The 24,244-nt window shown below is 41.2% G+C and overlaps 1 protein-coding gene across 1 annotated transcript in view; it reads right to left on the reverse strand.

Moving 5' to 3' along the window:
- Positions 1 to 280: 280 nt before the first annotated feature.
- The window catches only part of LOC308382117 (Fc receptor-like protein 5), a gene marked incomplete at both ends in the record, with an annotated part of 48,242 nt that continues 24,278 nt past the window's right edge, over positions 281 to 24,244 (reverse strand). The window contains 16 exons of the mRNA XM_080859810.1: positions 281 to 294; positions 398 to 463; positions 736 to 798; positions 2,474 to 2,542; positions 5,122 to 5,184; positions 5,309 to 5,389; positions 5,660 to 5,709; positions 6,292 to 6,310; positions 6,444 to 6,560; positions 6,642 to 6,896; positions 7,138 to 7,416; positions 7,525 to 7,857; positions 8,610 to 8,882; positions 9,083 to 9,283; positions 9,400 to 9,666; positions 9,928 to 10,197. Of these exons, the coding sequence (XP_080715936.1) occupies positions 281 to 294; positions 398 to 463; positions 736 to 798; positions 2,474 to 2,542; positions 5,122 to 5,184; positions 5,309 to 5,389; positions 5,660 to 5,709; positions 6,292 to 6,310; positions 6,444 to 6,560; positions 6,642 to 6,896; positions 7,138 to 7,416; positions 7,525 to 7,857; positions 8,610 to 8,882; positions 9,083 to 9,283; positions 9,400 to 9,666; positions 9,928 to 10,197 (2,420 nt within the window). The remainder of the gene's footprint in view (positions 295 to 397; positions 464 to 735; positions 799 to 2,473; positions 2,543 to 5,121; positions 5,185 to 5,308; positions 5,390 to 5,659; positions 5,710 to 6,291; positions 6,311 to 6,443; positions 6,561 to 6,641; positions 6,897 to 7,137; positions 7,417 to 7,524; positions 7,858 to 8,609; positions 8,883 to 9,082; positions 9,284 to 9,399; positions 9,667 to 9,927; positions 10,198 to 24,244) is intronic.

Here is a 24,244-nt window from a genome sequence, read left to right on the forward strand (position 1 = left end):
ATCTTTGTTCTACACACTTTGTGGCTGTACTTACACTTCATATGCATATAAGCTTCAGCAGTTTTAAAAAACATCACTCTTTGTCACGCTCATCTGAACACTCAGCACAGGGAAAGAATAACTCTGGCAGTGCAGTCACTGTGCATCTCACTAACACAACCTCTTGATACTCGTTACTTCTGGTGAAATGATATTCATGAGTGCATGGCTCTTGATCATGATGATGATCTCATACATCCAGGCCTTGCTACTTCATCCGTTTGCATGAAGAGCACCTGTGTTATTGCCAAGCATCTGTGAACATGATACATTGAGAAAAGGTAAAGAGACATGCACTTCTAATGTCAATATAGGTCACTTTAAACTAAAACCACAAAAGAATAAGATATATATTTACTTTTGTTTCCAGGTTTTTTGGCTCCCTTTTTAACTTGAGCATAAGTTGCATAACTGGACCCTCCATCTGAAACATAATTAATATAATAATAAGTGAGTGGGTCATTTTCAGAAACATTTCCTAAATGACGTTAAATATTCCTAAATTATGATGGGATACTTCCATCCACAGACATTTTCAATTCCCTCCTTATTACTTTCTATTAAATGTATCTTCAAATTGTCATTTGCCTTGCTCTTATTTTGCCACCATCACAACACATCTTTGTTCTTTTGTGCCACGATCACAACACATCTTTCAACCACTATCATGAGAGTTTAGGACACACACTACATTACCTGATGAGCACCCGGGCTGGACAGAAGAGTACAAACATTCTTCTTTAGAGGTTGTGGGTTTGGCTTAAAAAGAAGAGATACCAGCTGTTACCTACTTGTAGTCATCATGCCTGCAGCAAAGCATGTATGTCAGAGCTTCATGTTAACGCAACAGTAAGGAGGTTTGGTCTAGAAGTAGCAAGATAACCTAAAAGGCATATAAAAAACCTGCACTGCACACAACTGCACAGCTGCAACTGATAAAAGCTTCCTAACATACTAACTGGGGCCGTATTCACAAAGCATTTTATCTTACCACTAAGAGTGCTCCTAACTCGCGCTAAAACATTTTATGTAGGAGTAATTTCTTAAAAGTGATTCACAACGCCTCTGAGACCTACTCATACTAAGGATAATACAAACTCCTAAGCTTAAGATAAAAGCACCGTTGCTATGGATGACGTCGATTCTCATGCACGAGTTTAGAAGGGGTGAGGACGGTGATTGGTTGTTGACAGGCTCTCTCATTAAAAACTCATTTGTGGCGTCCCTCTAACAATCCCACTATATCAACTGAAAATAAGAGAATAAGCTAGGCTTCAAATTAAGTCATATTAAATAGTTATGGACAGTGCAGTTAACAGAATGCACACGCATGATGACAAGTTTGTGCATCCAACGGGAATGACACTTTGCACGAAAGCGATCAATATAAAATATGGCAATTGCATGTAATCAAGGCAGTAATAATTAAAGCACCCAGCAAACTGTTAGGCTATTATATTTCCAGCCCTTGACCACTTCAAATATCAGCACATACGGCCCTTCAAGCGAAACGAACGTGAAACGTAGCCTAAGCGAAAGCCTACTGGTCCCAGGACCAATAGCCACTGTCACCCCAGCGGCATCCAGCTGGTAAGTTCTCAAAAACCTGCTGCAGACCGCTCTCTGTTGAAATGCACGAGTCATCGGTACATCCAGGCCACGGTGGGCGAAAACGTCCTCATCTTTTGATGGGGCAATTATTGTAATGTGTGTCCCGTCACTGGACATTCCATGGAATTTACTTTGTGTAATTGGCGATTGTCCAAAGGCAACTGGATAAACTGTTGGATGATGTGGGGTCTACAGTGCGTTGATAGTTTGATGAATTAAACGGCTGACTGATGATTCCCAGTGTCGTCATTTGCGTTTTCCGCGAAGCCAAATAGGCTATCTTTAAACATTTCACTTCGTTGTTTAAAAGCGTCATTGCATCCCGCGCTAATTCTACGACAATATTAATACCTTCACGGTTTAAGCAATGTCTTTTATCAATTCCAAGTCGGCTGCAGCCATCTTACGATTTTTTGTGAATAAGTCTTAGTGACTTAGGAGTCCTCAGGTGCTACTTTTAGGGATAAAATACTTTGTGAATTGCTCTTAGTAAAAAAAAATAGGAGTCCTAAATTTAAGACTGACACGCCCATTATTTTTAGGAGTTTCTCCTAAATTCGCCACTTATGAGCTACTTTTAGCCCTAAGATTCTTTGTGAATACGGCCCCTGGTCTCTTGTGCTGTGAAGGCTTTTCTTCAGTTTTTGAGTGGTTTCTGACTTGCACCACAGAACTACATAATGCATAGCATGGGGGCCACTTGGAACAATAGGCATGTTTGTCTGCCCTTGAATTTGAATTTGAAATGAGATGCCAATAATAGCACTCGAAAAGTGGTAAATTGATGCACACTGTTGCTTTAAACATCAGAGATCTGACTTACCTCTATTCCCCGGTGGCTTCATCTTAATCTGTACATCAGCATATGTGACATCACTGGGTCCAGCCAAGTCTTCATATTAGAGAAGAAAGCCTCATTAGTATAGCTTAAAATACGGATCTTAAAAGAGTCTTAAGTCTGCATTGATTAAAAAATAAAACCTAAACTGAAAGATAGAACATAAAACTTAAAAACAATAGGCACTGAAAAGTTTAGGTGTTTTGTTTTTGTCTATTCTGATGTGCTTTTTCAATGACAATCTTTTCTTTGTTTCTTCATGTCAGCCCCTTTTCAGCGCTAGATCCTGTGGGCATCTCTGAAGAAGGAAAGTGGCCGGATGTATGCAGAAAAAAAGGCAAAATCCCACAGAAGCCATTGCCATGCAGTTAAATCAGATTCTCATCCACAATGAATCTACATCAATAATACAACACCTGATGAGAAACTACCATACCTAGATAAACTGGATGCTTTAACCCTCCTATTATGTGTGGGGTCAATTTTACCCATTCAATGTTTAACGGCTCTAAATGAATGATTGACATGACATTTTCCTTATTCAATTAGGACAACTGGGTAAACACAAAATGATCATGATGATATGTTTCCAATGGCCTTTAAACATGCTTTACGTATAGGTGTTGTTTGGGGTCAATTTGACCCCATGCTGTTTTAATTGTATAAAATAATAATAATACGAATTTATCACCTTTTTTCATCAAATTGTTACTATCCATGATTACAGAAATCGTTTTTTATTCGATAATGTATAGATAAAAACAATATGTACATAGAAATAATATGAAGCCATAAAAACACCAGAAAGATATCTCTGTCCAATTTTAGGTCAATCAGTGAGATTTTATGGTGATCTGCATATTTCTCCATAGTCGCGTAACATGTATTTTGGATGTATAAGGATGATGGGTGGGTGTATTGTTTTATTTTAAGGGCTATTTAGGTAGTTAACAAACAAACCTAAAGTACCTGACACATAAACTTAGGTAAAACAATTATAATTATACATTTTTTGGACCCCAAGCATAAGAGATGTGAGTAAAATGTGAACATAATAGGAGAGTTAAGGATGGATTAGTGTCCAGATATTGTGTATACTTGATGAAAGATTGCCTTAATTTTATGTCAAATGCCCTTTACGGTGCAAACCCATGAAAGCGACGCGTCCAAGTTCAATCGCTTTGAGTGGGCGTGGTGTAGCGTGTGGAAATAGCATAAACGACCAACCGATGCCACAGTCCTACAATTTTCAAACCGTCAAAGACGACGCCAAACAATCTCATTGGCCGCTGCCGGGAAAAATCGCTCCTCATTTGCATACGTTTCAACATGTTCGAATTTTCATCGGTCCCGTTGCCCAAATCGCTGGTCTACGTCACAATGGATTGGCTCCCGTTGAAATGCATTGGGTTTAGAAATCGCGTCGCTCATAACGGTGTTATGGGTTTGCACCGTTACTTTTCTGTCTAGTGTTAACTAACATGAGCTTGTTATGGACTAGCTAACATTTTGAGGTTAAGCCTTAACTGGAGTATATTTCTGGAGTAGAATAGGTGGAATCAATTGAAAATCTAGCCATTGGTACGGACCATGTTTTAAATGTTGGCATCCTCATGCGCCAGATGCCACTATTGGGCTTTGCCTTGTTAAAAAGAACCAGTGGGGCACTCACACAGTACACGTTGGAGTCTTCAACGGAGACATTTCCCAATCATGGGGTGACTTTGCATCAGCTTTCTTGTGTTGTTGGCATTAGAAGGTTTTAAAGCGGCATCGCAGACACGAGGTACTCAAATTGTGTTTATGGAAAACTTCAACCACATTCACTAGCCAATCAATTTATAAGGGTGTGATTGGTTGTTGACCTGTCAATCTTGCCCTAAATGTCTGCATTATCAACACGCCCAGGAAGGTCGGGCAAGCCCCCTGCATTCGCACAGTGCGTATGTGAGTGCACAAGTTCTACACTCAGCCCTCTGCATTAGCACAGAGCGTAAGTATGAGTGCACAAGTTCTACACTCAGGCATCTCTATTGCTTGGCAACTGTATTTGCGAGGATATCTGAATCATAGCGATGAAGAGAGACACAAATCTGATGTGATCTTAAATTATATAGGGCCAGATTTTTTTTTAAAGAAACAACTCTGCACTTTTTCTCTCCTTAAGAGACCGAAGTGGTGTCTATCGGTTTGCCAACAGGACATATGCTATGCTAGGCACTACAGGCAAGACTAGATAATAAAATGATTCAAGTAGATTTCATGTGAAATTAAGTAGGGAAGGTACTGTTGCAGCTAACCAGGCACCATACCAGAAATACACCAGTAAAGAAGGCTAGTGTTACCTCATAGTGACCAAAGGCAATCTTTAAAAAGCTAACGTCAGTCTGCTATCATAACATAAGCAAGCTGGATAGAGGGGTGAAGGTGAATACACTCTGATATCGAAAAAAAACTTGAAGCATTAAAAGATAACAAAAGATCTTTTCAGTGTCCCAAGTTAATTTCAATACAAGTGTTTCAATGGCAATGTTCTAATTTTCAGTTTAGTTTCTTTTTTTATTAATACCAATTTTGCGGTATGACATTGCACTGGCTCAGACATTAAACTCAAATAATGCTTTTAATTATACCTGGTTTCTTCACTGGCATCAGGAGTGAATACAGGGTGTCTGACTTAGCCGAACCTGTCTTGCCTGGCACAAGTAAAAAAAAAAAAACAGGCATAACTACACAACGGATGAGTTAGCTGCTGTCTCACTGGCTCAATACCAATCAGCTTTCTTTACCAAGCACAAAGCATATGTTAAACAAACAGACCTTTCTTTATTCTCTCTGCATCTGTCTCCCTTAGCTCAATCTCAGCGTAGACCCCATCACTGCTTCCAGCCACAGCTCCACCTAGTTAAAGATACAAAAAATACAAAATAATCTGTCTGTGTTTGCAGTTTTACTTTACTGTCCTTTATCACCTAAAATTCCAACTGGTTGATACAGGAGTCATGGGACAATACCAAAACACGTTTTTCCCTTTTTTTTGCCTTATTCACTTCATTTATACACCAACTCTGCTCCATATATGATGCGTTTCCTTCCTCAGGAGAACTATCATAACTTAAAATGAACCAACAAAGAATAAGAGACATGTAAAAACTGATCACACTCTCTTACCTAAAACTGGTCTGGAGGTTGAACTGAGGCTGTTGCTCTGCTGCTGACCACTAGAGGGAGAACGATACCTTATCATGAGGAAAACAGGAAATTATTTGCTTACTTCTGGCATGGATGGACAGTGTTTTTGACATATGTATTTATGAAGTACAAAATAGTATTTTCTAATTTGTATTTAATGATAGTATTTTTTTTAAAGTATAGTGTTCAGCAATTTTGCATTTTAAAAACAAAGATAACACTTTCTCTAAAACTGTCTATACATCAAGTTGTCACATTTATGCATCTGCGTGCATCTTTGGGAGACATAACGGTGTGTGGAGCACTTTGCCCAGGCTTGATTAAGACTCCTCTCTTGAGAAAGTGAGAGATCGATGTCGAATGATGGGATTCAGTGTTAAGGCCAATTTATAGTACAGGCAACAAGAGCAGCTCAACAAAAACTGACATAAATGGGACTACATTTGTGTCTGGTAGGGATCTGCAAAAAACCATACCCCCATCACACACACACACACACACACACACACACACACACACACACACACACACACACACACACACACACAAAACACAACGACAAGTGACTACCCATTTTTCAAATGTAACATTGTAAAGAACAAAACACTTACAGGTTTGGTGTCACTGAATCTGAGGAAAGAGAGTTTTAGAAGACATTGTTATGTCACGTGTTCTTTTAAAAACTAAAACAATCTTAAAACGCCACATTTGTCTACTGCATCACTGAAATTATTTCCAGATTAATGTATTGCTCTTCTCTTACCTTTGACCTTGCGTGAGCGATACAGCAGGACTAGTAGAATGACCAGAGCAAAGGCTAGAAGCAGTCCCACCACTGCGCCCACTGCTACCCCCAAACTAGAGGACTCCGAATCTGAAACTTCAAACACAACAACTCACATCAAAATGGTTGTCGCTGAAAATCTAATTCCATTGATAAAAACAATACATATCCACTAACCTTTCCGACCTCTGACTGTGACCCAGCTCTCTGGTGAATCTCCTTTCTCTGGGTTCTTGCACCTATAGACTCCTTCATCTGACTCTGAGACTGCAGGGATGGTCATCTCTCCTGTCGTGGAGGTCTGGAGGAGTGTCCCATCTTTATAGAAGTCAGCATTGATGTTTGATGGCTTATAGCGATATCTACAGCGCAGGGTCAGAGGATCTCCTTCAGTCACAGGATGGGCAGGAACCTCCAGGATCACATCACCAGCTGCACACAGAAGCTTAGTTGGTGACTGTTTATTAAAAAATTCAGCCTACCAACAGCACTCAAAGTTTCAAATTTCAGATGATTCACAACAAATTATCAAAGTGTCCTTCTTTACTGCACCACCACATGGAAATTAATCAGACATATTAGCCATTTCAAAATAACAGAGAAAATCAGATACTTAACAAAAGCAATACTACAAATGGTCAGACATTATTAAATGATGCCTGATAACACTCACCGTACACTGTGATGTTCACAGGATTACTCTGCTCTCCAGACTCAGATAGACACCAGTAAACTCCACTGTCTGATGATGATGCTGAGCTGGTGCTGCAGGTGGATCCTGTTTCTGATCTCCAGTAAGTTGGACATTTTGATTCCCCTTCTCTGCCTGTGAGCCACCTCAGTCTCCATCCACTAGAGTTGCCCTGAACCCCACAGCTCAGTGAGAGAGACTTGTATGTAAAGATCTGGGTCCAGTTTGAGTGGATGATCACAGAAGCTGGAGGAGACACACCTGAGACAGACAGTAAAAACAAACAGGTAGAAATAAAAGTCCCCAAGAGACACTCTGCATTCCTGAAACTGGATACCTGGTTCTGCACATAGAGAGTGTTTATCTCACCTGTGACCCAGAGGGGCTGAAGGTGGCTGAACTCTGTGTGATAGGCCGGCTCTCCTCTCTCTGCTCTGCACACAAAAACCCCTGTGTGTCTAAGAGCAGCTGGGCTGAGAGTGTAGGAGCCTCCAGCTCCACTGATGCTGTCTGAGACCAGCTGTAGATAATATCTCCTGCTCTTATGTAACACATGTACCAACTCAGGACTGTAGGGGGCAGTCTTGTACCAATGGAATCTCCAGCCTGTAGTGGAGCCTCTAACCTCACAGCTCAGAGTCACTGCGTCTCCTTCAGTCAGCCACATCTGTGAAAGGGAACCCAGAACTGCCTGGGCTTTTTCTGTTTAAGAAGAATCGAAAGTTGTGAAGTGCAACACAACAGCTTCCACAGATACGGCCTTCAGATATGATACATCAACAAATGATGCAGCAATCAGTGTAAAAAAATGTCTTTGTCACCTGACAATTCGTATTCCAATACAGTTTGCAAACACACTTTCAGCATGTATCAATTAAATACACATTTAATGTAGAGAGTAAATGGAAATTCAATTATCACATACTGACCTGAAGAAACTGTAATATCAACAGCAGCACTTTCTTCTGATTCTTGTTCATCACGTTTCCTTTGTCCTTTACAAGTGTAGTGACCACTTTGTGATGGATTGATTTCATGTACCTTTTCAGGCGTATAGACTCCATCCCTGTAGAGTGTCTCTCCATTTCTAAACCAGCTGTACCCCCAGTCACTGCTCTCCCCACTCTTTATGTCACATCTGAGAGGGACCTTTTCTCCACTGAAGAAATCTGTCCAGTTTGATTTAAGGGTAACAGAAGCTTTTGGTCTTTCTGTCAAAGAAGAATTAGAATTCTGAATTACTTTTTATTTGTTTTTTGAATAAAACATATACATACATTATTTGTATAGGTAACCACTGGACCACTAATCCAACTTCATTTTGAAACATTCGGCAGATTAAAAGTATGAATATCATAACATACATTGAATCATATACATTATACTACACTGATTTTAAGAATACAGTCAGGCTATGAATAATCTCTATATATCCTGTAATGAACCAAACTAACCTGTAACCTTTATCTCAACTGCATCACTATACTGTGTTTGATAGACTGGGTCTCCTCTCCCAGCTCTGCACCAGTACTGTCCTCCATCAGAGACTTTAACAGAGCTGATGCTGAAGGAGTTTCCATCAGTCTGGGCCACAGGATCAGAGGTCTTTGTGTTTCTGTACCAGTAGAACACCAAACCAGAGGAAACACCGAACTTACATGTCAGAGTCACTGAGTCTCCTGTGAGGAGATGGTTGCCTGGACTTAATGTTAGTTTGGGCTTTGATGCTGAAGAGAATGAAACAGAGGCATTGTCAAACAGGTCCTCTTAGTTAAAGGTTACAGAGTAACATATGATAAAAGCAACCCCACACACACACACACACACACACACACACACACACACACACAAGACTTACTTTTTACATCAAGAGTTATTCTTCTGCTTGGTTGTGATGATGTGGGTCTGTATTTTCTCTCTCCCTGACACCAGTACTGGTCCTTATGAGACTGATCAGCTATGATGGTGTATGTATTGGTGTCAGATTGAGCAGGTAGGTTTCTGCTCTCGTCTTTATACCATTTATACTTCCAGACTCTCTCAGGCTCTATCACACACTTCAGAGTGACTGTCTCTCCAGTGAACACAGGACTTTGTGGCACTACAGTCAGTGTAGCTGTGGGCAGGGCTATAGAAACACACACAAAGCTGATGAACATCAAACCCATGACATAATAAAAAACATTGTTATGTTAACTGATCTTACACTCATTTAAGCTATTCTACTAAGCATGCTGTATTCACCTGTGTGAAAGATAGAGACGGGGGCACTGCGCTGAGAATCATTTGGTCGATCTCCTCTACCTCCCTCACATGTGTACTGGCCAGCATGATCAGGAAGAGGGATATTGAAGGTCTTCTTGGTCTGGTCGGATACATAATTATTGTCTCTATACCAGTCATACTGATACCAATCTGTGAACTCTGCTATGTCACACCTCAGAGTGACTTTATCTCGAGGGTAGTATGGACTTTGAGGAGACACTACAGTCACCATAGCTTTAGGCAGAGCTGTGGAGGAAAATTACATGAAACACATCAAGGCACAGAATTCCTATGTCAGATGGGGTGCAAGCGAAATAATGCACACCCTCATCAACACTGTCACCACTGAGTACTTCCTGCAATGGAAGCCTAAATGTTTCCTTACTCTTACCACTTCTCTCAAGACATTCTGAGGCTGTCATAGTCACACTTTTCAAATAAATAGGTTGAGATTCCAAAAGACCAAATGAAGACTCTATATAATCAAACACTAAAGATGGTACTCACCTTTAACAGTAAGATAAGCATCTCCACTCATCTGTGATGATACAGGCCTGTCTCTCATCTCTCCCTGACACCAGTAATAACCCTTATCAGTCTCAGCCACTGTGATGGTGTGAGTGCTGGTGTCAGACTGATAAAGGAGATAATGGTTCCAGTCTTTATACCACTTATACTTCCAGACTCTCTCAGGCTCTATCACACACTTCAGAGTGACTGTCTCTCCAGTGAACACTGAAATCGGTGGCACTACATTCAGTGTAGCTGTGGGCAAGGCTATGGAAGTTAAGCAAAGTAAGAATCACCCCATAGTTCATCTTAACTATTTGATGTATCCAGACTGACCCCCAAGGATGAACAATTAATGCTAAACTGATGAGATGTTAAAGTAATTTAAGTTAAGAAAAAGTGATTAGGATTCACATTCAGTGATGTTCACATACCAGATATGTGCAGTTCTACAGTCTCACTCTGGACATCTTCACCATTGTTTTGACCAGTGCAGGTGTAGGTACCACTATGGGACTCATCCAGAGGGTATATTTTATATGCATCACTCTTAGTCCAGACTTCATGTGGGTTAACCAGATGACCATCTCTATGCCAGCTGTACCATCCTGAGGTGTCCTGTCCCTCTATGCTGCATCTGAGAGTGACAGTCTCTCCACTGTAGAACTGTGATTGGTCAGGATCCAGTTCCAGAACAGCTTTGGGAGTCTCTTTTAAATCAGAGGATAAACATGATGTAGACTAGAGCAATGGAAAGATCATAGTTCTTCAAATTAAAATGCTGAAGAAATTGTTTTAGCTCTGGAGATACACCAAATGTTCCTGAATGAAATATGATAGAATGGAATTACAGACTCATCATAATGTCATCACGGTCATTTAACTCATATTGCTCAGGGTTTGTGGCAGTAAATAGATCATTATCTTCTCATCATCACAGAAAGCAGGATACATTTTTGCAACAGATGATATAAAACTTTTGATTTGATTTGAGACACTTGCTTGCATACGTACACACTGCATAGTTTGATTTGTTGGCAGACAAATGGTGAGTATGTAATATATATCACCTTCCCAACAGCACTATCTGAATATACAGTCAGTTACACTTAAATAAATATTTCAGATGTATCTCTCTGATCAAAGTATATAGAGCCTGTTCCCCCTATTTTGGGGAACACATACATGTTCCAGGGACAAGTACTTTTTTAATTTAAAAGAATAATATTATTTTGCAAAGCAAGGAATGAGTGAATACATACTCATTCTAATGTGTGAATCTTGAAAGCAATTTACTAACATGAATGAATCTCACCTTCAGCATGTCCAGAGTAGGAATACAAGATCAGCACTGGAACACAAAGACACAGAGATATCCTCAATCCATACACAAATCCATGTTAGCACAATCATCAAATACTCTACAACTCCAACAAGTCAAAAGCCACATGTCTGTTCCAAGACAAAGCCACGTGATCATAAATATCCCTCTTTAATGTTTCAACATCTCATCTATCAGTGCCAATGACTCACACATCTCTGACCAAAGGCATTACAGTAAAGTAGCCCTACGGAGTTTTTGGCTTGGAGCTCCCCCTAGCGGCAAAACCTTTTGAAATCTGCTTTCCTCATTCATGACAAACTAGCGAGTCAACAACTTTGCTAACACAGTCAAACATCAAGCAAGTGCAAGACAAGACAAAGCAGGACAGCAAATAAACGTTTAGTAATCCAGCAGAAAGATGGCTAGCTCTGATTCGAAATCGCCATGTGTGCAAACTACCAAACTCTAATACACATAAGCCAATTGTTAGATGTAATGGCATAGTAGATAGTTTATTAATACACTACACAGAAAGCTTAAATGTTAGGAGTATCAGTCAAACTGGATGTTATATAAAACCCAAATAAATAAGCACAACATGTAAATAGTGAGACAAAGACACCACCAACAGCCCAGCTGGCACTGATAGAAGCTTGCCAACACACTAACTGGTGTCTTTTATAGCTGGCAATGTCAAGCTGTGAAAGCTTTTCTTCCATTGTTGCAGGGTGCTCCAGCCCCTAAAACAGAACTACATAGGGCATATCCTGGATGGCCAGTGGGTTTATCTGTCCTTCACATGACCACATGCTATCAAAATGAATTTGAGGAGGGTACCAAAACTGGTTGAGTATAAAACCATACCTCAAAAAGTGTCAAATTGTTGCATAGTGTTGCTTTAAAGCTAGCAGCTTAAGATTTGAAAGCTTACCTATCATCAGTGGCTGAGGTTTAGTGAACCGACCATTATGACCAGGGGCCCTGCAGGTTTCTAGTTTATGGTTAACACACTCAAGAAAATAGTGCCACCATAGAGTGTGCCACGCACAACCTAAATGGCCTCAGCTAATTTTCAGTAAACGTAGAGAAAACATCTATTGACATTAACAGAAGTGAATGAGATTGCTTGGAGCATTGGACAGTGTGGCAAGCCTCATTTTTAAAAGAAATTGGTTGATTGAAACATCATCTTATAACATTGCTACCTTTATGGTTGTTTAAAGCAATGTGTAAGCCAAAGGATGACTCTTGTTTTCTGTAGTTTTGAGTAAACTCAGACGTACATTTTGAATAAATGTTCTTTCTAATACGTTTTCTTTCTGTTTTAGAGCACCAGATCAGTATGGCATGATCAATCAGAACAATAAGGCAAGATCAATCTAATCAGTAAGGTGTGATCAATCAGATCAATAATGAGTGATCAACCAGATCAATTTGGCGTGATCAATCCGTTTGTTTTGTTTCCACACTACCATGCAGTAGCTTTAGAAATATAGTATCACCAAGGAACATATACACATACATAAATGCACTCTCACATTCTCACTCACTCAGTCACATACAAAGATGCTTACAGGCTCACACATGAAAGCACACGCTGACCAAGAGAAAGAGAGCATTGTGGTTACATTTGAAAAAAACACTAAATATCATATATTACATTACTTAATTCAGTGTCATTGTGAATGTGAAAGGTTTTACAGTTTTTCAGGACACATGCCAGAATGTGAACTGAATTTTAATACATTTCCCATATGTCCATGCTTAGAATTGAACTCATATAAACCACTTCCGTCTTCTAGTGACAGTTTTGAGTACATGGTATAATGCTGAATCTGTGTGCCGTTTGATCAGTTCTAAAACCAAAGTCCAAGAGCAGAACAACTACAAGCAAGTAAGAGCGGCAACAACTAAGCCTGACTGTCCATTTAACTAACCATGTATTCTTTCTCACCGCTAGGGTGTGCTGTTCTAAAACAACACAGGAGATGCAGTGTGCATCTAACTCCATCAGGGACACAGTAGCAGGTCTTTCATCACTCATCTCTGTGCTCTACAGATATGCCCAATTACATGCAGTCACACTGTTTATGAATGTCTACAGCTATTTATCAATTCAGCATAAAGAGTTGTAGTCAACAGCAGAATATTTGGTAATTCCTATATGTTAGTGTTCTTGACCAGTATGGCCAGTCACTTTAGTCATATTGAGTTTTCTGTCTGATAGTCACTTGCCTTTGCACAGGCATGACACAGATAAGTACAGCAGAAGACTTAAACAGCATTTCTAACAGGCATCCAGACATGAAAGAAATCATAACGTTTGCAGACATGTGACTTGTGGTTGAAACCATGCTTCCTGTCTTCTTACTAGAATTCTAATATTAGCAGTGGAGGATTCTTATGCATATTATTGTGTCATTCAACATTCAGGTTCAAGCAAACTCCACTTACAGTAATCACTGTGATCATATATATGACATAAAGGTCATAAAGCCAAAAGGTCTTGTAGCAATGGAAAAGCATTTGTATAAACAATTACATTTCAATGACAGAAAGAAACAGATATATTTTAATGGACTGAGTTCTTGCACTGTCATGCACTTTCTTTACAGCACAGACACTCAAAAGAACATATGCATGCACACATCCAAATGCAGGCACAGCTACAGGTGTTTGTGCTCACACCTTTAGAGACTGTAGAAAGTAACGTCAGCAGTGGGCTACTTTAAATGCCTAAACACTACAGATATGCATTCCTTCTGACATTAACACTCTGTACGAGCCATAAGGTAAAGAAGTGGCTAATCATTTCTTTTGTAAATGTATGTTGCCTGATGTCTCACTGTAAGAGCAGTAAACTGAGAAACAAATAATGTGTTCTAACTAGGCCTACATACAGTATGCACACTCATACAGAGAAAGTTACAGAGAAACTTCCAGAACCCACACACAAACAGGCATAACTCACCTAACAGCAGGCCTAGAGGAGAGATCTCCATACTGTGTGCTACTGTGTGCCGTCCAGTTACTGAGTCATTGAGTGAAATGCAAGATACAGAGATGCAAAAGAGACAGACCGCACCTCCACAACCACACACCCCGCCCCCACACACACACAGACAGAACATGGGAGGATTGAAGTTGTACAGAGTGTGAGAGAGAGGGACAGTGATGACATATATATTTATTTATTCATTATAGTTTGACTGACTGATTAAACAGTTAGATGGATAACAGACAAAGCATTTTGGACTTAGATTAAACTTGATTTCTAAAGTGAGTGTCAGACTCTAAATGTTGATTGCTCTTTCGAAGTCATGCAGAACAAGGAACTGAAACAGGAGAAAACACAAATACACATGAATGTGAGTGACAGAGGAAGTGTTTGAGAGTTATTAGTGAGGGTTGCATTGCACTAGAGGTACAAGAAGTACCCTCTACTCTATTAAAATGTATACATGCAGATGATCATATCAGACTCTAACAACAGCGGATTTGTGAATATGTCACTATAGCAGTGGATAGATTCATACTTCTACAGCTCTTCTGAAAGTCAGGTGTTTGACTTCTGTGTGGTTGGGGTGGTGAAGAGGAAGGCCTGAAATCCTCATGTCACACAGAGACAGACGGGCTTCCCCTGACTGGCCTTCTGCTCAAAGTCTTCTGCTTGTTGCCACTTTTATTCTACACCACTGGTAATGTCACTTCCAGATCATCTGAGAAACACATTTGTTTTTATGACAAAGAAACAGCAATAACTAAAACATTCATTCTGTTGTGGAGTTCTAGTGTAGTTTTTCAATTTAATTTGTGTGTTTTTTGTATGTGTTACATTCTGTACAATCCTGCTTCTGTGAAAGAGGAAATAGAGAAAAGAGACCGTTTGAGAGCTGCTGAGTTCTGACGAAAGCCACAGAGTTAAAAAAAACAAGGTATGGCACAAGTGTGAACTTCAAAAGAGCGCAGTGCGGCTTTTCTCATGAAATACCCCTGAGTGTTGTTTTCAGTTGCCTTGCCTTTAGTATCAACTGTTAGAGTTGGAGATAAACAAGCTTGCTGTATTTATGACAGAATGCCTCCTTGTTATTTTAGTATGAGCAGATCAGAGTCGTGTACCAGTGGTGATGAATAGTGAACAAGGCCTTAAAGGCACCAGAGGAGCAGTCTGCAGTCTGCAGTCTGCAGTTCGAAAATGTTAAATATTTGGTCTTGATCAATACGTATATTTCCTTTGTAAGAAGAAGCCACTGTGTAACTTATATGAATCATATTTACTTATACTTATAATTGTTATTATGATGTAGGGGGCTGACAAACTATCATCTTTTGCTTTGTAGTTTGATGGTTGAGCTCCATTTTGACAACTGACAAAGTAGATGGTTAGTGTGTCCTTACTACACACAGTGCACAGCACAGGAGGCCATAACCATGGCTGTCTATGCATCTGTTGTGGTCAGTTGAGTTCTTTTCTGTGTCCCGAGCAGAGATGAAGCTCCATCATGGTAGTGCAGCCAGTAGCAGAGCTAAAGGGGAAGTGAGCACTGTCCCTTTAAGAAGAAGAAAACTAATGAGGACAGTGGTTGAAGTCACTGAGGTATGAGTCTGTTTATTGAATGTTAACTATGTCAGTTTCAGATGGCTTGCGGTTCATTGGTTTCAAAGTTAATTCACATGTGTTTTAATGCACTGTTGAAGGCACAGGTCTGCATATACAGGTAGTGATGCATAAATTGAGGCTTTGTGAAGAAAAGAGGACATGCGGTGTTTATCTATCTGTTGTGGTCAGTTGCGTTCTGTTCTTTTCTCAGTCCCGAGCAGAGATGAAGCTCCATCATGTCCATCCATCCTCTTCTCGTCTCGTCTCGTCTCGTCTCGTCTCGTCTCGTCTCGTCTCGTCTCGTCTCGTCTCGTCTCGTCTCGTCTCGTCTCGTCTCGTCTCGTCTCGTCTCGTCTCGTCTCGTCTCGTCTCGTCTCGTCTCGTCTCGTCTCGTCTCGTCTCGTCTCGTCTCGTCTCGTCTCGTCTCGTCTCGTCTCGTCTCCTCTCGTCTCGTCTCGTCTCGTCTCGTCTCGTCTCGTCTCGTCTCCTCTCCTCTCCTCTCCTCTCCTCTCTTCTCATTTCCTAAATACTGTTTTGTACTTGAAATACATATATCAGAAACACTCTACATCCATGCCAGAAGTCAGCAAAACATTTCCGGTTGCCCTCAAGAAAAGATCTCTTTCTCCCTCTAGTGGTCAGTATTTTGAAATTGTATAACACAACAGACCTAATGACAATTGTAACTGTTTATGACCGTGTCATTTTTTAGATTGAAGAGGACACAACATTAGCCAAAAAAAAAGGTTTGGCGGCATTGAAGGATGCACTAGAAAAACATCCTTCAGCAGTTAAAGCCGTTGTGGAGTTTCAAACACGCTTTCCAACCATGGGTGACCATAGGAACCATCCAACTGTTGGTCAAGTAAGTATGCAAAGACTTGATTTACATGGCCATTAGAAGAGGATACAAAAATGATGCATGCTGTAGGAAGTGAAATGTAATTAAACACATTATCATAACTTTCAAAAACCATAATTTTATAGATTGCTGATCTGAGTCAACCTGTGGACCCAAGAGTGAGAAAGCAGGTTGAGACACTCACCTTGGCTGGTGCCAGAAAGGTGAGTGAGATCAAGCGCCATCTACGGACATTCGTCACCGACGAGTTGTTCAGAGGAGAGACTCCACCTTCCTCAACACAGCGGAAGTACTATCCGACTGACAGGGACATATGGAACATCATGGCGAGAGTCAAGGACGCATCAAGCAATTCTACACAGGACCAAGCCAACCTGCAGGTAAGGAGCAAAATAATACAGTGAGTCAGTAACATTTGGCCTCAATATCATATAGACCATATATTTTTGATTTTAGGTTCCTGCAGACATTAATTTCCTTTATGCTTTAATTTCCAGGTTCTGTCCACTAGATGGTCCAGTCAAGAATCAATCATCAAGTTTCGTCCTAGTGAAGTCCTCGAAGATGGTAGCAAGACTAAGTTTCTGTTTTGTTACCAAACGGCATGGCAACAAAGACTGCTTCATCTCTATGGCCAGCAGATGTGCCTGTTAGATGCGACATATCGCACATGTCGATACGATTTGCCATTGTTCTTCTTATGTGTGCGCACAAATGTGTGTTACACTGTAGTAGGAATATTTGTTTCACACAGTGAGAGGACAGTGGACATCAGAGAAGCGTTGCAGGTCTTCAAGGAATGGAACCCTGAGTGGAACCCCTCCCACTTTATGGTGGATTTCTGCCAAGCAGAAATTGGTGCCCTGGAAGCAGAGTTCCAAGGTGTTGAAACAGGCCAGACAAGGAGAAGGAGGGAGGAAGTGGGAGATGGGATGGACAAGGGAGTGGTAGAGGAGTGAGAGATAAAGTAGAGAGGGAGTTAGAGAGAGATTGATAGAGAGCTGGTAGCAAATAAGGGTAATGCGGTCAAAGACATTGCTTGCAGACATACATGTACAGTGTCCTGTATTGCCACATTCATATATGTTATCTATTGTATATGTTTCTCTTGTGTTTTATGCAGATGCCAAGGTGCTACTGTGCGACTTCCATCGTGAGAAGGCATGGGTGGAATGGGCATGGGCGCAGATAGTGTGTACGTCAGGGGGGTTCTGACGTACACACATTCGAATGACCCTCAATCCGTCCCCCTCACTTTTATTTGAAAAAAAGAATGCGTTCTGTCTTTGCATAAGGCTAAACTCACAGAAAATCAAAAGACTAGTTCTAATTTACTGCTTTGCAACAACTCTCACAAAGCTGTCAGATCAAAGACGGACAATCATTGTGTTGAGCTGGGCAGGCTGCCTGCGTCGTCAGATTCTAATCTAAAAGTAACCGGTCTCTCTGGCGTTTACGTCTCGAGCCTGGTTTCCATGGTTACCCAGAATCATCAGTGGGACAGCTCGTAATTCAGGATCCAACAACCAACCGACACATGCATGATGAAGCCATCCAAACCGAAAAAGCAGAAAACAATTGCATCCTTTTTTAAAAAGGCATCAACTGTAGGTAAACTGTGCATTACGGTATCATATCACTTTGCATTTTTTCGGTTGTCTGTTCAGAGTAATGTCGCCGTCGAAGAAAAAAAGAGCAGAGACGGTCATTGAGAATAGCGTGAAGAGAGGTGCTAATTTCCCAAGGGGGAAGGGGGACTCGACATTCATTATTTATTATCCATTTTTCGGCAATTGCAACTTTCTGGAGTTGTCGGGGGTCTTTCGGAAATGTGTACAGTAGGCCTATTTGATTGTACCAATGCCAAGCCTCATGGTGCGTGTAAGTTGTTACAGGTTGAATCATGAGAAAAACGAACTTTAGAGCTAGAAAAATGCCACTGCAGTGGCGCTAACGTGATCAATTTACTACGAACAGTAATTTGAATTACTAACACTCAGTCAGATATCGTGACTGACTGATATTAGCTGAACTGGACGTGGTTAATATAAAATCATTTAGACTGGCGCAATGTATTCAATTTAAGGTGAATCAGTGTTTGCGTTTAGTATAGCCTACCTATTGAGCCTCCATTGAATTTTAATGAGTGAGCCTGTTGGCTTGTTATCTTGCCAGACACAGTAAATTATTTTGAGTCCAGAATCGATCTTTGTAGGCATTACTAACCCTGTAGACAAAAATGACTACACAAAATTACATACATTTTATTATTTTGAAGCTTTTGAAAATAAAATGTTTCTACTATGATGCTGGTTGACACACTAATTTTTAGTACAGACAGGAAGTTTGGCCTCCATAGCAACACAATATGTTGGCATATTACAATCTCTTCTAGAGATATCCCGTCTGGGACTGGTAGCCTCTGTGGTAGCTTGTATGTCCACGTTAAGTTACTGTTAATGGTGCTGCTTTAAACCAGTTATAATGTTTATAGTATATTAAAATGTTATCATGGTCCTGGCCTGCAGGTAGTTCCTGAAGATAGCAGTAAGACAGATGAAACTGAAAGTGATCCTCCGGAAGGAAGCAGCAGTAGTAGTGCATTAGGCCTACAGCTGGAAGAGGCAGAAGGAAGAGAGGGGGAAGAGGGAGGGACAGAAGAAGGTGAGAGAGAGGGAGGGTCAGAAGAAGGATGTACAGGAGATGAGATGGCAAGGCCAGAGGCAGATGGAGGAAAGGGAGAGGAGGTTGACATAATTACATATACAAAACCAAATCAACCTGACCCTAAATTTGTGAAAAAGCAAGTGTGGAAGGACCGTACTCTGTCATTCCAGAAAGGATGGTATGAAAAGCATCCCTGGCTGCATGTCAATCCGGGCATTGATGGCGTTCTCTGTTTTCAGTGCTCTAAATATCACAAAAGTGGAAAACCAGCTCAAGCCAAGTGTATAGACCCAGCTTTTGTAAGCGCCGGCTTTAAAAACTGGAGAAAAGCTCTGGAAAGATTCTCTGCCCACGAGAAATCAGCTGGTCACAAAGTGGCTGTCACAACAGCTGCATATGAGAGTACACCTGTAACTACACAGTTGAGCAGTGCAGTCAGTGTGCAACAGGCAGAAAGCAGAGAAAATCTGTTAAAAATAATAGGGGGTGTTATGCTCCTGGCAAGGCAGGGAATGGCCTTTAGGGGGCATGAACATCATCAAGGCAACCTTAACCAGCTCCTGAAATACAAAGCTGAGGGGGATCCCGCTTTAACAAGATGGTTGTCTGGAAAGAGGGGAGTGCACACATCTTGGGATTGCCAAAATGAGATGTTAGACTTGATGAGTTCATCCATCATCAGGGAAATTGCAGAGGAGATCCATTCCCTCCCAGTGTTACAGTATGCCATCATAATGGACGGGACAAGGGATATCTCAGGTGTGGAGCAGGAGGCCCTGTGTCTACGTTATGTTGACAAAGATTTGATGGTGCACGAAGAATTCATCGGGTTGTATGAGGTAACGTCTACAACAGGTGAAAATCTTGCCAGAATAATTTTGGATGTGCTGGTGAGATTAAACCTACCAATATCAAGCCTTAGAGGTCAGGCATACGATGGTGCTTCTAATATGTCTGGCAAATATGCAGGCGCACAAGCAGTGATCCAAAGAAGCCAGCCATTAGCACCATTTATACATTGTGGTGCACACTGTGTGAATTTAGTTACACAACAAGCTTGCTCAGCCTCCCCTTTCATAAGAAATGCCCTTGACTGGATTCATGATCTTGGCACATTTTTTGGTCAGTCTGGCAAACTGAAAGACCAATTCAAAGCCATTGCCGCATCTGAAGGAGAAGGGCCAGTGCAGTCTATCAGGCCTTTATGTCCCACAAGGTGGACAGTGCGCGCCCCTGCTATCCGTGCTGCTCTCGGGCAATATGGCACAGTGCTGCAATCACTAGATCAGATGTCTTTAAGCAATTCGGAATCTGCAAGTCGGGCAGAGGGCCTGCATGTTAGGCTGCAGCAAGGCAATGTTGTACTGGGGCTCATGCTGGCCTTAGATGTGGTCAGTGAACTGGAAGTGCTGAATAAATCTCTCCAGAAAAGCACCCAGACAGTGGAGGGCATGGTCTCTGCAGTCTCTGTTGTCCAAGAGAGTTTACGAGCCAAAAGAAAGCCAGACCACTTTGAGGCAATCTTCAAGGAAGCAGAGGATATGGCTGAGAAGCTATCTCTAGATCCCATTGCTCTACCTCGAACACATAGGCCCCCTAAGAGGTATTCTGGAACAGCACCTGCACACAGGCCAGCATCTGCTGTGGAGTACCACAGAGTGGAGTTCTACAAAGTCCTGGACAAAGTAGACACACAACTTACAGACAGGTTTATGCAGCCTGGGATAGAATCACTGAAGGAATTGGAGACCTTGCTGCTGACCCCCACTGCAAGCAATATAGGAGGAGATACCCAGAGAAATGCAGAGAAATATCCTGAGCTCCAGTGGGAAGATTTGAAGATTCAATTGGCTATGTTCAAGAACAAATACAATTGCAAAACCACTGCAGATGCTGCACAGACCTTAAGAGCAATGCCTGTGGAAGTTCGCGCCCTTTTTCCGCAAGTTGAGACAGTGGTCCGACTATTGATGGTTGTGCCTGCATCATCTGCTGAGGCAGAAAGGAGTTTCAGTGGCCTACGCAGACTTAAAACGTGGTTGCGGTCCACCACGACCCAAAAAAGGCTTAATGGAATGGCAGTGTGCCACATCCACCAAGAGAGGCTGGACAGTCTGAACAAGAAAGACATTGCCCAGCAATATATTCAGGGCAAGGATCGGAGGAGGGAGGTTTTTGGATCCTTCCTATAATCTGTTTCTGCATTTGAGGCCATTTATTGAAGTGTAAGCCCCATTGGGAAACTCCAACTCCCATTGTCATTGTGACACAGCACTCCACTTACCCATGACTGCCCCTTATTGAAAAGTCATGTAGAGTACTTATTTACAATTGTATTTTTGTATATACGTAGGCTTTGCTGTTCGTGTTTGTGTGTGTTTACAGCCTGCTCTTTTGGTTTGCTTAAAGAATCTGTGTACTTAAAGTCAATTCCTGTTTAAATAAAACCATTTTTGCATCCGTCATGTGGCATGCTTGGTGAGTGATTAGAAGCAGTAGTACCAATACGCTTTATTTTCTTGCAATGATGGGCAATTATGTTTGATAGGTTATGTCATGGCTGAGTGTAATAGCGCCCCCCTCGTCCCCCCCAGTTTCAAAAACCTATCTGCGCCCCTGGGAATGGGTGAGAAAGAAAGACCATGGTGTGAGTCACGTGCAGCACGAGGTGCTCAACCTCCTGAGGGACGTTGCAGCTGCCACCACACCCGAGGAGTACCAGAGATGCCTGTCCCAGCTTCACGAGGCAGAAGTCTGGAAGAACAACGGGAGGTTGCAGAAATGGTTTTCCAACAAGTGGCTCGACGATACCTGTATTAAGGTGTGTATTGTAAGGCTAATATCAGTGTTTCCCCTACAATGATATTAGTGTGGCGCCCCGCCCCCCCAACGGCCAATGATATTAGGGTGGTGCCCCGCCCCCCCAACGTTACCCTAACCATAAAACATGTAAAATTATACTTATTTTTTTACGTAAAACTGCTTATCCTAACCCCTAATCATTTAAGTGTTTGTGCCATCTTTTCTGTCGTATACAGAGGCAGTGGCGGCGCCGGGGGGGGGCTAGGGGGTGCTAGAGCACCCCCTAGATTGGCCATAGCACCCCCATAGCACCCCCAAGAAAATAATGGTTTATTTAGGCCTATTATTGTTATTTAATTTCATTCTGAGTTCTTAATAAAATGTATTGTGTGATAATAATATTTTAATCACAAAAGAAAATAACAGATTGAAATAAACAGATTGTTCACGTAGCACGACACAGACACTTTGCGCGTGAACGTGATTGTTCAATGAGTAGTAGGCTAAGTGACAGTAATCCTCGCGATCGGTCAATTCTAAGTCAAGCGTTCACAAAATCACGAAAATGGATCGGTATTTGATCCGCAAATTTCCTCGAGTTGAATAAGATGTTCAAGAGGAAGAAAAAATGCAAGAGGTATTGGATTCTGATTCTGATGTAGAAGAAGAGGAACGTCCTGGTCCAAGTCAACCCTTCACCTCTACTGAGGGCGCTGCTAGCCATGCTGCTAGCACCCTGGGTGACTAACGCATGAACGCCCAGGATGGTCCGAAAAGACCAATATTACAAAAATGTTGTGGAAAGCTTGCGCTACACTGCTTGTCAGGGGATCTCACAGCGAGGCCACATTGAAGATGAGGATTCAGCAAACAGGGGTAATGTCCGCGAGTTGCTATCTGTAATTTGAAAATTTGATAAAACCGTTCAGAAAAAGTTAGATAACAACCCGTCAAATGCAAAGTATGTGCACCATGACGTGCAGAATGAGATCATCAATGTAATGGCAAAAAATGATTAGGAAACAATTAAGGGATGTTTTAAGCATCGTTTTGTGTGCACTTTTTGATACACTTTTTGATCTCTTATTATTGTGGTTTTGAGTGCCTACTGTTTGGTCTCATTCATGTTTTTATTGATTGTGACCTAAAATAATATACACTTTTTGAAAGCATTTCTGACTCTTTGCCTGTTTAAGTTAATTCTATCTGATATTCTAATCTGCCGTCTTTAGTTAGAAGTATATTGAACTTGGTATGTTTAGTTTAATTTGTCGCACATGGTAGTGGTGACCTGGTAGTCATCGCAAACTTTAATCCACACTGAAGTAAGTGAAGTATTTGGGATTACCTTATCTATAACATGCTGCATCCATTTTGACCGTCGGAGAGGAACGCAGCTTTGTACGCGTCCGTCAGAAGTAGCCTAATGATAATAATAATACGATTGATTTGAATGACGCTTTTTATGTACCTCAAAGACGCATTAGAGATCAAACGTGTACACATATGTGACGATATGGTGGGGAGGTGTTGTAGTAGAGAAAAATGAGACTCATATGCTATCACCCTAATTTCATAGCACCCTCAGTAAAACGCCGAGCACCCCCATAGCACCACCAGAAAAAAATCTCTGGCGCCGCCACTGTACAGAGGTGGGTGCAAGCTTTTAAGGATGAAGACCTTAAGGTGGCCATCTACACTAACAACGGGGTGGAGAGGCAAAATGAAACATTAAAGTACTCGCACCTTGATGGCCGAAACAAAAGAAGCCTAAGTGAAATGCTGACAGCAGTTATCACAGACTTCCTGCCAACGGCATATCGGAAGTAAGCTGAAGTAGAAATTTTAAAATGATCTTGCATCATCATTTGAGTTGGTCAAAACAATGTAAATGTGTGATCAATATTCTTTATCTAAACGTATTGTTACTGATCTTATTCATTGAGAAACATTTAGATTTTCCTCCATAATGACACATTACTTGTACAAGTGACTATGAATTTATGAGTGTCTTGAGTGTAAATGTTTATTTCCTTGCCGTTTATCTGGTTCTTTCTTC

Source organism: Sprattus sprattus (genome assembly GCF_963457725.1).
Source record: "Sprattus sprattus genome assembly, chromosome: 21".
Classification (NCBI taxonomy): Eukaryota; Metazoa; Chordata; class Actinopteri; order Clupeiformes; family Clupeidae; genus Sprattus; species Sprattus sprattus.